This window comes from Metopolophium dirhodum, chromosome 7 (assembly GCF_019925205.1).
Source record: "Metopolophium dirhodum isolate CAU chromosome 7, ASM1992520v1, whole genome shotgun sequence".
In the NCBI taxonomy this organism is placed as follows: domain Eukaryota; kingdom Metazoa; phylum Arthropoda; class Insecta; order Hemiptera; family Aphididae; genus Metopolophium; species Metopolophium dirhodum.
The window spans coordinates 21,229,409-21,245,608 of record NC_083566.1 but is presented as its reverse complement, the minus strand read 5'-3'; the positions used below and the strand labels follow the sequence as shown (position 1 = coordinate 21,245,608).

The window sequence follows — 16,200 nt, the reverse complement described above, 5'->3', positions numbered from 1 at the left end:
GCCAAGAGAATACCACTAAGTGCGATAAACCTGTTGGCGCAGTGGCGCTTCTATATATTTCAGTACATATTATAAGAAGTGCTAAATCCAATCCGTGACTTGCGACCCATTTAGGTCGAATTATTTCACAATGCTAGGTACACTGACGCTGATTTGTCCGTCGACTGAGGCACATTAAAACTGAGATACAGCCATATTGAGTATAAAGGTTAGGTTAGGTGCTGCTGCATAAAAAAACTGCACACAGGCAAAGCCGGGATATACTCAATAGAAAATCATGAAAATACATAATATATTATATAAAATGAATGTGTTTTTGAGTCCTTGAACTTATAGGTAGTTATAATATTATTATTATTTTTTTTTTTATTGATCTTAAGCTTCGGCAACTATGGCCATTAGCTGTAGTGGTTTGTTTGTGGGTTGTTAGTGTCGGTAGGGGAAGGAACACGTGTGTGTTGGGTTTGGCAGAATTTTTGATTGGGCACCCGTAGGTATCCATGCCGGGAGGAAGAGCAAGATATCAAATAGATTATATATTAGTAAGAAATAGATATAAAAACCAAGTAAAAAAATGCAAAACTTACCCAGGCGCGGACATTGACAGTGATCACAATCTAGTGTTAATGGAAACAAACTTAAGCCTGAAAAGAAAGGAACCCAACGAAAGTACAAAAAGAAAATGGTGCATGGATAAACTAAAGAATGAAGAAATAAGAAGTGATTTCAATGAAGAATTAAACAATCTATTACAAGAAGCAAATATCAATAAGAACCAGGATAATGACAAAGTGGAATGGGAAAAATTAAGAGATATAATGACAAAAGCAGCGGAAAAATATCTCAAATTCACTAAAGAAATGCCTACGAAACCATGGATAAACAACGAAATTATAGATCTCATTGAAAAACGAAGAAAATACAAAAACGCGGTCAGTGAAGAGGGAATGTCAGAATATAAAAAGTATAGAAACCTGGTCAATAGAGAAGCGAAGAAAGCCAAAGAGGAATGGCTAAACAATATATGCAAAGATATTGATTCCTGTCTAACAAGAGGCTTGAGTGATAAAGCATACAAGAACATTAAACGATTTTTTGGAGAATACAAAGATAAAGCCACTATACTTAGAGGAATAGATGGTAAAATAATCACGGAAGGGAAAACAAAGTTAGAAGTATGGAAACAATATATTGAAAAGTTATATGGAAATGATAATGTACATGCGGGACAATGGGCCATAGAAGAAGAAGATGCAGGGCAGGAAAATACAGGACAACCCATTTTGAAAGAGGAATTTGAGACAGCACTAAATGAGTTGAAACACAACAAAGCTACAGGCATAGACAACATAAGTGGAGAAATGTTAAAAGCAATGGAAGGTGAAGGAAAGGAGATATTATTTAAAATAATATATGATGCATATGAAAAAGGGCTAGTTCCCAAAGATTTCGAGAAGTGCCTAATGATACCATTACCGAAAAAAAAGAAGTCAGAAAAATGCGAAGATCATAGAACCATAAGTCTAATAACACATGCATCGAAAATATTAACAAAGATAATTCACAAAAGAATAGCAGAAAAAATAAGTGTCAATCTAGAGGAAGATCAATTTGGTTTTAGGAGGAATAGGGGAACCAGGGAGGCTATACTGTGCTTAAGGATGATCATGGAAAAGATGTATAGAGTAAACAAGCCAATGTATATAGCGTTCATTGACTTAGAAAAAGCTTTCGACAACGTCAATTGGGAAATACTATTCAATATTATGAAAACCATAAATATCGATATTAAAGACAGAAGAATTATTCATAGGTTATATTTAAATGAAAAGGCTGTGATAACAGATAAAAGAAGCAAATCATGGGAAGAAGCAAATATTGAAAAAGGAGTTAGACAAGGGTGTAACTTATCACCAACACTATTTAATCTGTACATTGAAAATACTCTAAAGCAATTAAGAGAAGAAGAAATTGGAGGAATTAAAATTAATGGGATGTTAGTACAAATGCTGCGCTTTGCAGACGACATAGCACTGATTGCGGAAAATGAAGAAGCTTTAGGCAACATGTTAATAAAAATGAATGATAGCTGTAAAGAATACAAAATGAAAATAAATAAGAACAAGACAAAAATATTAATATGCAGCAAGCAGGAATTGCTTTCGAACATAACGATTGAAAATGAGAAGCTGGAAACTGTTCAATGTTTTACATATTTAGGAAGCAAAATAACACATGATGGAAGAAGCGAAATGGACATAAAGAGCAGAATAGCACAAGCAAAACAGGCATTTTACAAAAAGAAGCACCTATTAACGGCAAACACTGTTAGCTTAAACACCAGGAAAAATCTTATAAAGAGTTTTGTATGGAGTATAGCCCTCTATGGGGCAGAAACATGGACGATACTAAAAGCGGAAAGAAAAAAGATTGAAGCATTTGAAACATGGTGTTGGAGAAGAGCACTGAAAATTTCTTGGACAGAGAAAGTTAAAAATGAGGAAGTATACCTAAGAATGAATGAACAAAAAGCAATATGGAATACAATCAGAGAAAGGAGGAAAAAATGGATCGGACATATTATAAGAAATAATGAATGGATAACGACAATAATAGAAGGAAAAATAGAAGGAAAAGCTGGAAGAGGTAGACCAAGAACACCATTTATGAAACAGATCATAGACGATATAGAGAAAACCAACTATAAAGAACTAAAAGTAGCTGTAATGGATAGGGATAAGTGGAGAGCCATCAAAGTCATTTAACCAATCTAAGGATTGAAAAAAAAAAAAAAAAAGGTATCTGCCATGCCCGGGTGGGGGATGGCGGCACTTGTTCTCCGGACGCCGAGACAAAATTACGTAACGCGTTACGGTATTACCCAACACTGGCGGTTACTTATACACTCTTTTAGACAAAAGAAGTCAACATTTTTTTTTTGGTGCGTGCTCTGTACCAACTTGAAAGTTGGTTTCTGTGGCATTATATACTGAACAGCGATAATAGAATAACTATAAATTAGCTATATAAGCCTATTGAACACTGTGACGGTACCTACCCATGACTATTGCTGACATAATAACAATATTTAAATATGCACATGAAATTAGATATATGATAGTACCTATATACCATAAATATGCTTAATTCATTGCCTGCATACTATAATACTAGTAAACTTCATATTTTTTTAACTTCAAAACTGAGTCCGATTTCATATTTGTTTTTAACGTTGAATATAAGTTTTACATAAGTTCCAAATAAAAATAGGGGTCTAGATTAAAGTAACAAAGTTCGACACTTTTATACCTACCATAAAAAATATTATTAATACTATTACTACGTATGCTCAACGCTCAATTATTATGTTTGGAATAGTATAAACAAAATATTTTAAACGTATAGTACCTACCCACCTATTCATATAATGTCCATGAAGTCCCTTCTATGTTGTGACATTTACATTCATAAAATTCCATATAAGTTATAAAACATCCAGAAATTAAATAAATCAAATGCACATGATAAAATTTATATTGTACATCCGTATAATAATTAATAATTTATGTTACTTCTCATCCGCATATATTATGTAGCGACTAGTCATTGTCTTACAAACATATACTATAGTCGTGCACTCGTGCAAGAGAACATTAATTATGTTTAGCAGAACTAATTTTACAGTGTTGAGCTTTAATATTTAAGTGAATTGATCAGCTATTTACTTAAAAGTTAAAGGTATGAAAACTGTCTGTGTCTGACGTTGTTTTTTTTTCTATGTTCAATAAAATAATTTAGTCGTGTAATTATATACCTCAAACAACTTTTTATGCGTTTCATCTTCAATTTTCAAATTTTCAATTACAAAACGATTACAATATTCAGTATTTAATATTTTGTGACTTTCATTATCAGAATAAAAACGTATTAGTACATCTTGCAGTACGAGGTTTGAAATTAAGAAGCCTTCAGCTTGCCTATATACGACTATAATACACGTTATAATCCGGCACAAAATAATGCACGTGTCTTCACGCTATAAATTTACAGCTTTAGCTAGGTTTCTTGTACATAATATACAGACTATTCGCGCAGTGGCGTATTTACGGGAGGAAGGGGGGGGGGGGTCCAAGGGGTCCGGACCCCCCCCCCCCCATTGACTCGTGTCTCGTACATCTTAAATGTTGTGTTTTTACATGATTAAGAAAAACAAATTTTATCATAAGATATACGAAGGATTTTGTAAAAAAAATTCGAAGATTCAGTTATCAACATTTTCAATTAATATCGTGATTTTTTTTTGTTATGAGTTTGGTACTGAAAATGGTTTAAAAATACCGAGTTTATTTTTTAATTCAAATATTTTGTAGTTTTGAACATTGCCAGGTTAGGTTAGCTAACCTAACCTAACCTAACCTACAAGAGAGATCTTTTTCAAACTTAAAATCCTCAAACCTTTAGGAAATATTTGTATAAAAGTTATAAGTTATAACATTACTATAGGTATATTAGATTCTGAGCGGAGCGACGAAGCTAGTGGTTTTACAATGGTGTTTATTATTTTTTTTATCCTGTATACGAAATTTCTACCAGAAGGAGTGTTTCGATTTCAATACATGTACCTTATCTTTTAGCAAATTGGATCAAGATGTTACTTTAGGGAGGTCATTTTTTGTTTTTTTCAATAGTTATTTAATGCCACGGGAAAAACCACCTAAAAATGGGATTTTGATTTCTAACGCTTTGTTTATCACCATAGAAACGAATAAAAAAAATAATATTTCAATATTAATTCAACTTACAGGCTATAATAAATAATAACAATATAAAATATCCAGACTGACAAATCGTCTCCGCTCAGAATCGTTTTTCTTATACAGTGATACTATATCATTGAATTGAAGTTTAATGCAATCCATTACACATTGACCCACATAGTAACCTACTGTACAGCATAGCAACATCCACTTACCCGCTTTTTTAAATTTGTTTTGTACAATTATTATTTAATAATTAAAAATTCAAACATTTTATATCGTCTTATAAATATGGTTTATGTATTTAATAAAGAGTAATTGGGTGATATGGGGGGGGGGTTCCCCCGCCCCTCTGTTTTCTGAAAAATATCTGGACTCTTCCCATGACAAATTCCTAAATACGCCACTATATTCGTGCATTTCGCAACAACCGCATTAATACTATAATAATATAATAATAGCCACCAAACCGATATTGAAAATATAGTTTATTGTATAAGGTAAAAAAATGTATAACCGTATTGAATCATTATGGTGTCGAACGCCGCACAACTATACAGATAATATTTTTGGAACAGGAAGATGGTATACAACATTATACATTTATAATATTTTATATAGATGTATAATATACACAAATAATATAAAAAAAAAAAATAGTTATAGTTTATATTATATACCTATACTATAGGTAGACATAAGTACATCGTATAATGGCTACCGTCATAAGTAAAAAAATTACAAACAAAGAAACGTGCAAGTACCTATACTGCAATAGAAGTTTTTGCATTGAAAATGAAAAAAAATCTGTTCGGAGAGTGGGTCCGAACACTAGCTCTTAACCTCTTAACCTACGACCCACCTTTCGCTGGTATTATTATGTGACGAGCCACTGATTCCATACAAATACAAATTACAATGGCTGTTATTCACGAATCACGAATAATGCACTTAAAGATGAGCGATATATGCATATGTGTACTATGTAGCCATATATAGGTATAAATTATAATATATAACTGCCAGCGCTGAGACACTCGGTTTTGCGAGTTTTTAAAATACCATTCCACCTAATGATTTTCCTTAAATTTATAATTATTGCACTTACGACAGTAAACCATTGCTACTTATGTCTAGTTCGTATATTATAGTAAGTAGCAATAAAAAATAAATGTAATAACATATTATTATACGAATCGTCGTGTTACGCTGGAACCACATAAACAATTAACTATAGTATTATCATCGTAACAAATCTAAACAATATAAGTATAAAGTAATATTATAGTATACTGAAGAGTACCTATATATTTAGATATAGTACATTTCCACACTTTTGTGCATATTATACTATATTATTATCATAATATATCAATATTATCAATATATATATAAATGTCGAACTCGACTCTCAAGGTTAAGTCAAAAATATTGAACGTTCGATGTTGTATATAGTGTTTCGATAGATGATATAGTGTATCAAAAATTGCATAATAACATAAATTATATATTTTTTAATAACAAAACAGCAGTAGTAAACAATAAAGCTATAGGTATTGAAAATGCTATTCTTTTAAATCACGCCTCGCCGTACATATTTACTTGATTGCCGTAATCATATTATTTCGATACCATAAATGGTGGTACCCGCGCATAAGAAAAAATTGATGTTTTAATTTTTTTAGTGGACCCATCGAAAGTTATTGTACACTGTATGTACATATTGTCATATTATAATTGTAAAAGCAACTTAAGTATCAATTATAAAAGAAACAAAAAATATAACATTCACCGGAAACGAATAAATAATAATTGGTTCGTTCTGGTTTTCTCTCATAATTCATATGTAGTGGGTGATAGTATGTACCATTGTACCCATATTATGTTATCTTATAAACGTACGTAACAAGCGCAATTGTTTTACCGCATAATATGATGGGAATTGCTAAATGTGGATTTTTGTCTTCATTCGATCAAATCGTTTTAGATAATATTATACAATATTATCATTTTTATTAATTGATGACACAACATCTCCGCTCAGAATCATTTTTTGTATGCAATGATTTATCATTTAATTATTAAAATATAAATATAAAACATCCATTACAATACCATGCTTGACCACTACTGTACATGCAGTACTTTACTGTACTACTGCAGCAGAGCGGTACCAATTTGTCCACCTTTTATTGTACTAAAAATCTTTATAATATTTATTATAATCAATATTATTTCAGTGGAGGAGGGAGCTCTAAAAATAATTAATTACCTACAATTTTATTTTTATTTTTTCCAGTCTAATAATTTTAGACATTTGAGGTATTTGAAAACCTTACACTTCTCAACTTCTCTAGTATAAAATATGCTCTGATCATAAATTTCGATGGAGTATTTTGGAAACAAATTGGATCTAGTTAGGACTTAAGGAGGTCAAAATTGAAAATTCTCAGTATTTTTTTAAAAATCTGGAAAAACAAAAATAAATAAAAATTTTTTACAATTGTTTGGTAACCTTTGTTAGACCTTTAGTCTTGGCTTGGATTGTATTTGATTAATTTTGTTTTATTTCTAATAACGTCAATAAAAAATTATTTGTTCGGTGAATAAGCTTAAAAATGTAATACAAGTTTTTATTATTGCTATCTAAAAATATTAACGAGCACAGATACGATTAGTTTTTATACCTAAGCATTTAAAGTTCAAATTAAAGTAATAATAATCCTGGCAATAGGGGGGCTTCATCCCGTTAGCCCCCCCCCCTGTTACGAACGCCACTAGCGTGGAGACTATAAGCATAAGTATTTTATTAAGAAAATTATGTACGGGGGTGGGGATTTTATTCGCAGTGAAGACCTAATTATAAATGTATATACATGTACTGTTACAAAAATTACTTTCTTATATTTCTTATATTTCTTAGTTCTCATACGAACATTTAGTACTCCTAGAACCACGCATGGATATTATGGCTCCACACGTACATAAATACCGATCTAAATTAAAATATGTAGTAGATGCATAAAAACCTTAAACCACCTACAAGAACAGTTCGTTTATCCTTTATATACTATTAAGTTAGTAAAAACAGGTAGATATATCTTTAAAGTTTGAGTAGACTTAAGAGTATAATCTCTCTTCCGGTAATTTTATATTTATATTAATAAATAAATTATATATTTATATTTACGACGCACCTTAAGGAGATGTTCAAGAGCATTTATTGTAGCGACGTTTATTGTATTCAAGGGTGGCATTTATTGTATTTGTGTATACAACACAGACGAATACTAATGTATTGCAAGAATAATTATTGTACAAGCTACAAATAAAAGTAATATTGCGTTTTATTGTAATTAATAATATTTACGTGACATTATATTGTACACTGTTCTACGGACGAAAATTACATTTTAATATCGATAAAAATCGAGCGTGGGTAGTGGGTACCTACGCCTAAATTAAAAACAATAAATTCAAAGCACCCAATCGTATCGATTCTCTTGTTAATTTATTAATTTGTTTTTTGATCATGTTATTTGGTCTGAGTCTAATCAAAATCGCGTACTCGCTTAGTCGCTTTTATGTCATAAGAGGACGATTAGAGCTGTATTATAACGAAACACATGCACAATTACGTGTTTTTCGTTTGTTTTGGTCGTTTCATTATGCAAATACTATAGGTAATACTGTAATAGGTTTACTGTCCCTGTTCGTACACACTCACTGCTCTATCATTCTAAAATACAATATCAATTGAGTATTCTTTTCAAATCTTGTAACTGTTACGATCACAGAAAATACATACTTTTTGGATAGAAATAACTATCTGTTGCAGTAATGTAGGTGGCTCATTATCATTGGACGACAACTTGACATTCAGCAGCTTTTCTTTACCTTCTGGGTTATCAATAAGAGCGTATGAAAGTGCCACTGCTGAAAACCAGCTGTTCAACGGTTCCTTGTTGAACAAACCTCGACAAAGAAGATTGCTGATGCAAGTTTCAGTTACTATATAATACATATACAAATAGGGAATTGAGTTAGTATTAAATAATCATAACAGTAGCAAAACATTATAAGTTATAACTTATAATAATACCTTCTTTTTCTGATGGTAATAGTTTTTGAATATTTTTCATTTTTCCAAAATCATTTCTGTACAAGTAACACTGGAAAACATACAACACCGCACAACGCATATCAAATGGCTGCTTGTCGCTTAACATTGTATATAACAATAATAACAGAATATCTCTAAAAATAAATACATAATATGAAATTACTTCTACATTCATCAGAAATGTATTAATTAACACAGATATATGAATATACTTTGTAGGATTTTCATTAGACTTTACTGATTCAAGAAATGATTGATTATCGTTGTGCCCACGTATAAGTTCTGCTACAGTATATATGGCTTCAGTTAATGGATTACGGGGCACACCAATCGCAACCAACAAGTCACATAATGCTTTTAGGATTCCAGATGTGTACATGGCTTGTTGGCACGAAGAAGTAGCTTGAGCTGGATTGGTTGGTGATACTAGTGTGCGTATAATTTGAAGAACTGAATGCACATTGTTTATTCTCTGAACAGGCCACTCATCAATAAGGGGCAATTGCAAAAGTGGCAATATTCGCGATATAAAATTACCTAAACAAACAATATTATTTTTTATTATTAAGTAATATTTTGATTGTTGATGGGAAACAGACCTTCTTTGAAGAAATTTTGTGTCGAAATGTTATTTCTTAATAGAGTCAACATTAAATTCAGACAATCTTGAACGACAATTCCTCCATCTGCATTGTCTTCTTCTTGTATAACGTAAAATAGTCTATCAAAAGCATTTTCAAAAGCTAATATCTTTTGAATATTTGCATTGCTTTTTGTCAATAGTGTTAACAAAAGAACAGACTAAAACAAATTGTAATGGATAAATATTAAGGTTTAATTCCTAAGTAATTATTATTTATTACATACATAATATGTACAATTAATAATTAGCTATTGGCGATTGAAAGCTTATCAATAATCAGGCCGGCGAGGGGTAGACCTGTATTTTAATACCATGAGTATTTATTGTTTACTAACAAATCATACTTTAAGAGACATTAGGATGTATAATGACACACATATGAACCTATACAATAGTGAATTTTGAATAGCCTACTTTTATGTGATCATAATTGTATCATTTAAATAGTAATTGAATTTGATAATACAGCTGTGGATTCCGCCTAAAGGTCGCCTATGATACTATGAATAATATTTTTAAAATAGGTATATGTATATAATACAAGTAACAACGAATTAAGAACGATATTGCAAAAAATAATTGCCGGAAATCATTAGTTTTTAACTGAAAACGACAGGGAAGTCTGAACTTGGCGGTCAGTCTTATTTTTAAGTTATATGTATTATAACTAATTGAAATTTTTGGTATTTTCATATGTACCCGGTGTACCACACTGCGCTTGCTCGAACAATTAAAATCAAAAACATCCCTCGACTTGTTATGTAAAACCACCATGGGTGGGTGTCAGAATTATTTTTGCATCATCAATTTTAAAACGTTGATTTACGTAGATTAAAAAAAAATTAATTTGTAATACTTAAGCTCGGTAAACTTTAAGTGTTGTACGGGTGCGTAAAACACCGAAAATCGTGAACTTCGTAAGGCTATACCATAAAAACCAATGATTTGCAGGTAGTCGAGTTTTGGACAAGTACCTACGTAGGTAACTTATAATAATTCATATTGTAAATGAATTAGGTACCAAAAAAATATAACTTCTCAAACACTGTGTCTATTGGCACTAACGGGAGAATGTATTAGAATGTCTATAAACTTGCGGACCAGTTTGTATAGTTAAATTTGGCATGCGAACTATAGTTGAAATAGAAAACCAGAATAGGTGCATTGCAGATCACAAAGATTTCTGTAAAAAAACATATGCTTTATAAATATACCGTATAGGTACACCATAGAGTAATACATATAATTATATATAAGTTCTTTGGATTTATCATAGTAAATAATATATTTTATAATATCTATGGCAATCGTCAATTGTCAAAATTCGTCGGCGACGGTTAACAATTCTAATAATTTCAGCAATACTATTGTATTATAAATATAATATATTGTATATTTTGATTTCAGTGAACAAAAAAATAATAGGCCACAAATATAAACAGACAGTTCGTTAAACCGGACAAGTTGTAACACAAACTCGCAAATTTCGTTTGATCAGGTTATTTTCATAAAATATTTCGATACTTTCAAGTTTCAGCTCATCGGAGTGAGATGATTAGATGAAGATGGATGAAGATAGCTGTTTCTTAGGCGATGGCGGCACTCTAGCTACGTTTCACCGGAAGACTAGATGTTGTTTACGAGTAAGTTTGTTTTCATATTATTACCTACTATTTTACATTTACTTTTTAGACTTAAATTAAATATTTATTGCCACGGACAATCTGTTAACTAGGTGACGTAGAAGCATTTATAAGTTTAATCCCAATAGCGCAATGTATAAAATACGCGAGACCGTCTTCGTTTCACCACGCAACTTTTTGCATGTTATACTATACGCCGAGTATCACCTTAGATTTGCGCGAAGTATTTAAAACAATATAATGTTATTAATCTTTATATTTTATATTTTTATATACATAAATACATTATACACCTCATATATTTTATTAGCATACTTACACCTTTTTTAGTGTAGTTTATACCCTAGATGGCTATAGATATAGGTATTAAATGTCTTTCAATTATATATTTTACTATAATTATTGATTCCATTATAATATAATATAACAATACACTCTAAATTAAATTAGATGTTATCAAGACAGACAGTCTTAAAAAAAACTCTTTTCTGGACGTTTTCAAAACGTATTATGCTTAAAAAAAATTGCACAGTTGTCGTAGCAGTCAGTTGATAGATCAACCCGTGTGACATCAAATAGGAATTATTCTTGTTTTTTTAAATAGTTTTTTCGAAAAATATATGTAACATGTATAGCTCATATAATTATGAATTTATAGTTAATAGAAATGCGGATGTTTATACTTCATAGATATTTTTTTAGTTAATAATCGTGTAAATAATTTGATTAAACAATCAGGTTAGGTACCTACTCATCACTAGTATCAATTTTATTATATTACGTGTAAAATCACCAACACAAGGTGCAGACTGCATTTAAAAAATTAAAAACATAAAATAAAATATAAAATAATGTTGTAGTAGAAGCTGGAAACTGTAGTTTATTTTAATTTATAATCCAATTAATGTAACCGAGAATGTAACTATTAAATTCATCATTGAATGATTATTCAGAGATCACTTTGGGATAAATGTAAATTAAATTAAAAATAATTAAAAAACATTTTGTGAAAGGAACAAGATTACTGCTAATATTTAAGTCTTAATTATTATTAACAAATAAATACAAATAATAGATATTTTAATAACTTTTTACTATTAACATTCAGTGTAAATATAGTTTCTGATCGACTTACATATATGTAATAGACCTATATGTAATAAAATAATCATTCATATCAAATAACCCTAACAATTTAATGCAAGTTATTCTCATAAATTGATCTTACAGCAGCCTTAAAACACCAAAAATACATTTGTACATCATTTACAAAATTTTAGTTCCCTATTATGGTGTAGGTATTAATACATAGTTGGTATTAAAGTATTTGATGAATTTACTGTATACGTTTATGGCTTTATGTTAACTTTAAAATCCAGTAATGACATTTTTATTTAATAATTCATAAAATACAATATGCTCTTATAAAAATATTCTTGTGCTTCTGATATCTATTCACCGCCTTAATCAATAATTAAATTGATAAACGAAAATAATAATTTACATAATACCTATATCATATTATTATAATTCAAATTCAAAATTATAAACTAATTTGGTTTATTGTCATATCAAATTTCAATGAACAAATTGTTCCTTAACACAGAACTCTTTGATATAAAAAGTTGCATTATATTATATCCGTGGATTCATCATATTGACCTAGTATAATATCTATCATTTATTTATTTAATCTATGGCAAATCTCAAAGTCGTTGCAGAAGACACAGTCGATTAAAAATTCTAAAATTTCAATAAGCAAAGAAGATATGAGCAAAAAACTTACTGCGTTTCGTATAATTTTATTTTTCATAAATCACAATATTCTAAGTTTTGGCTGTATTCTGGAGCGTTTCCTCATGGGCGTCGCAGTTCACACACGTCACGGATTCCGCCGAAGGAGTCGATAATTAAAGTAAGTTTGTTTTTATATTCTTTTGGGGCTTAAATTTACTTTTAAGACTTAAAACAAATATTTAATGTCACGAAAAATGTGCTATCCAAGTGTTGTAGGCGCATATTTTAGTTCCGGACTAGAAATGTATAAAATACACGAGATATAAACGCCGTCGTCGTTTTTCCAGTCCCTGTTTGTAGAATAATTATAATTAATAGGTGCATACCTATACAGGGTACTTAATATAAATATATAAATATTTTGGTTTAATTTATAGAAATATATGTTATGACTTATAACTGATAATAGTCATAAGATACAATTTTAATAAATAACTGGTAATTTTTTTTCCAAATACAACGTTATAAGTTATAGGTAACTGTTAATTTAGTGTCACATACTTAACTTCTATTGTTCACCTAATATCTATATTCTATATCATAGGGATTAGGGATGTATAACCATGTACACATAAAAGTATATTCACGGAATGGTCAACTGCCTATCCTGACGTGTGCGCACTTATGAATAATATACCTACTCATATACTCGTATCGGTATATAAATATACCTATATAAATAGTGTAATACTACATACACGAATGTGTTACCTATTATGTCCCTAAAAGTTCAACAGTTATTATTATATTTATTTATTTTTTAAATATAGGTAGGTACATTACAAGACTCTAATTAAAATCACATTTTTTTTTTTATTTTTTTGAACACAATGTTTCAAAAATTATTAATTAATATATAATTTATTAGTATAGTACTAAATAAATTAATGAAATAAAACAAACACAACTACTATAATTATTAGTAATAATAATATATCCATTATCCACGTATAAATTATTAAAATACAAAACGAACAAACGAAAAACGACTCTGAGCAAAGATATCGTTAACTAATAAATGATATTGAGATTAAAGTAATTTATTTTTTCGGTAGAAAATCGGTATAAATATTTTTTTATTTTCATACCATGACGCGTGTGTGAAAAATTGTTTATATTAAGTGTTTAAGATGTTAGATTTCGGTTCGGCTGATTGTCCACCCTCTCACTCTTCAGCATGAATGCATCAGAAATTATTATTTATAATATTTAAATATAAACTGCATTTTCTGAATTTTCTAAAACATTGCTTTCCAAGCAAAGAATTCGTTTCATATATTATCAATGAATTGAAAAATGAAATTAGAACATTTATATGGGATAAAGTCAATTTTATAAAAACTTATTAGAAAAAAATTAAATACAATTAAATAAAGGTAATTTTTTTTCTTATATTTCTATTTTTTTACGTACCCATTATGTTCGATACTATAACTTCAGTCTTCAGTTATAGAAAACAACACTTGCCAATATGGAATTACTGTCAAAGTTTTTTATTTTAAAATATTAAATAGCATCTGATTGACTGATGTGCTATAATGAAACTCAAAATATAACAAATTCTATTTTATATTCGTTTAAATTGGACTTTTAATTTTTCTGGCCATTTTATTAAGCTTTGTAATATAAGTGCATTAAATCGTATTTTTAAGGCATTTTTCTTATTTTTAATGCATTTAAATCCACGTCCTATTTATAACTTAACGTTATTTTGTATATACCAATCGATTAGTGTACACAATATAAAAAATATAATATTATTGATGGGTTAATAGGTTGATAACTATTATGTAGGTAGGTACAGTTTTGTACGTTCAATGTATCGTTCTTAATTCAAAAAGTAGCTAAATGAGTCAAATGATTTTGTCAATGGGTGGGGGGGAGAGGATATGGCTGATTTTTTAACATGCAGTATTTCAAGGGCTCTTAACCTAAGAGGCGCACCACTCTAAGGAGGAGTGACACAATTTCGTAAAGGGGGGGGGGGGCGTGAAAATGTTTTTAAAAAAACACGAATTTATTTAGTTATTTTGTTATTTAGGTAATACATATTAATTAATAGGTATTTCTTAAATTTTTTTTATTATTTTATTTGAAACATTATTTTTAAATATTGGGATCAATAAAACTATTTTTATTCAATTACTATTTTATATCAATTAGAATTTGTTAATAAACCAAGTAATAAATGAATGGTTACCAAGTAAAAAAAACCGTTATCTATATTATAAATTTGAATTCAATTTACCGCATTTGCGTCTAGTAGAAACAAATAAATGTTTTTTTGAAGATAATGTAAAAATATCCATCATCCATCGGTTAGGACCATATATATATTTTCTATGATTAGGACGGTGAGGTTATAATTATAAATAATCTATGGCAAATGACAATCGTCTGAGACGAACAGCGATTCCAATACGTACTCACATATTTCGTTCCATTCTGGTTATTAAACTAGGAGCCTATTTTTATAAATGTCATTAATCTCAATACTTCCAGACTGAACTTTTGGATCGGAGATATGAAGACGCGCGCTGCATTTTCCTTGGCGGAGATGCACAGCTCTGACAGTAGACAATATTATACACTCGAAGGGAACGCGTTTCTCCGGAAGAATAAATAATTACGTAAGTCTTGTCCTTCTATTCTGTTGAGGCGGTAGACCTAATGTAAATATTTATTGTCAGACAAACTTATATACACGCTAGACGTATAGTAATTTTTAAAATCCAGTTTTTATAGGTGTGCAAAAATTATGAAAAATACCTTAAATTATAATACTTTGCCTACAACTGTTAATTTATTGTTATAGTAGAATAGTTTTTAAAATTTGAAATCAATGATTAGGCAATACTTTTATAAGTAGGAAGGTAGGTTTTTATACCTACCTAATAAAATAAGAAAATACATAATGATTAATGTTATTTAATATGATTTGTAAGTACATAGCAGATCATACCTAGAGAACACCTCAAACGTACGTTTTTTTGGGGGGGTTTTACGGGATATACCTAAGGGAAATTTTCTTCAAATTTTCACATTTCACTATTTGATATTGTGATATTATTTGTGCCTAGGTTAAGTTTCTGTTTTAGAATCGATCGATAGGTTACCTAGGTTTATCACATTCTTTAATTTTAATTCTGGTAGTCGAGTATTGGACAAGTACCTACGTAATTTATAATTCGTATCGTAATTTAATTACAAAAAAATATATTTTCCCCAACAGTGTCA

General features: G+C 29.7%; 1 protein-coding gene across 1 annotated transcript; it reads right to left on the bottom strand.

Moving 5' to 3' along the window:
• Nucleotides 1–8,457: 8,457 nt before the first annotated feature.
• LOC132949117 (general vesicular transport factor p115-like) lies at nt 8,458–10,562 on the bottom strand. Its single transcript, XM_061019899.1, has 6 exons — nt 10,545–10,562; nt 9,480–9,681; nt 9,093–9,417; nt 8,860–9,014; nt 8,566–8,768; nt 8,458–8,496 (listed from the first exon to the last, which is right to left on the bottom strand). Exons 2-6 carry the CDS (start codon nt 9,529–9,531, stop codon nt 8,458–8,460), a joined length of 774 nt encoding a protein of 257 aa, XP_060875882.1. The 5' UTR covers nt 9,532–9,681; nt 10,545–10,562.
• Between the last annotated feature and the right edge of the window lie 5,638 nt (nt 10,563–16,200).

What these genes read in the sequence shown, in the direction of transcription:
- LOC132949117 (XM_061019899.1), bottom strand. Translation starts at nt 9,531, where the DNA reads ATGTTGACTCTATTAAGAAATAACATTTCGACACAAAATTTCTTCAAA. An exon ending in ACAAAATTTCTTCAAAGAAG is followed by an intron (nt 9,418 to 9,479) that starts GTCTGTTTCCCA and finishes TTGTTTGTTTAG; the next exon opens with GTAATTTTATATCGCGAATA. An exon ending in TAGTTATTTCTATCCAAAAA is followed by an intron (nt 8,497 to 8,565) that starts GTATGTATTTTC and finishes ATTGTATTTTAG; the next exon opens with AATGATAGAGCAGTGAGTGT.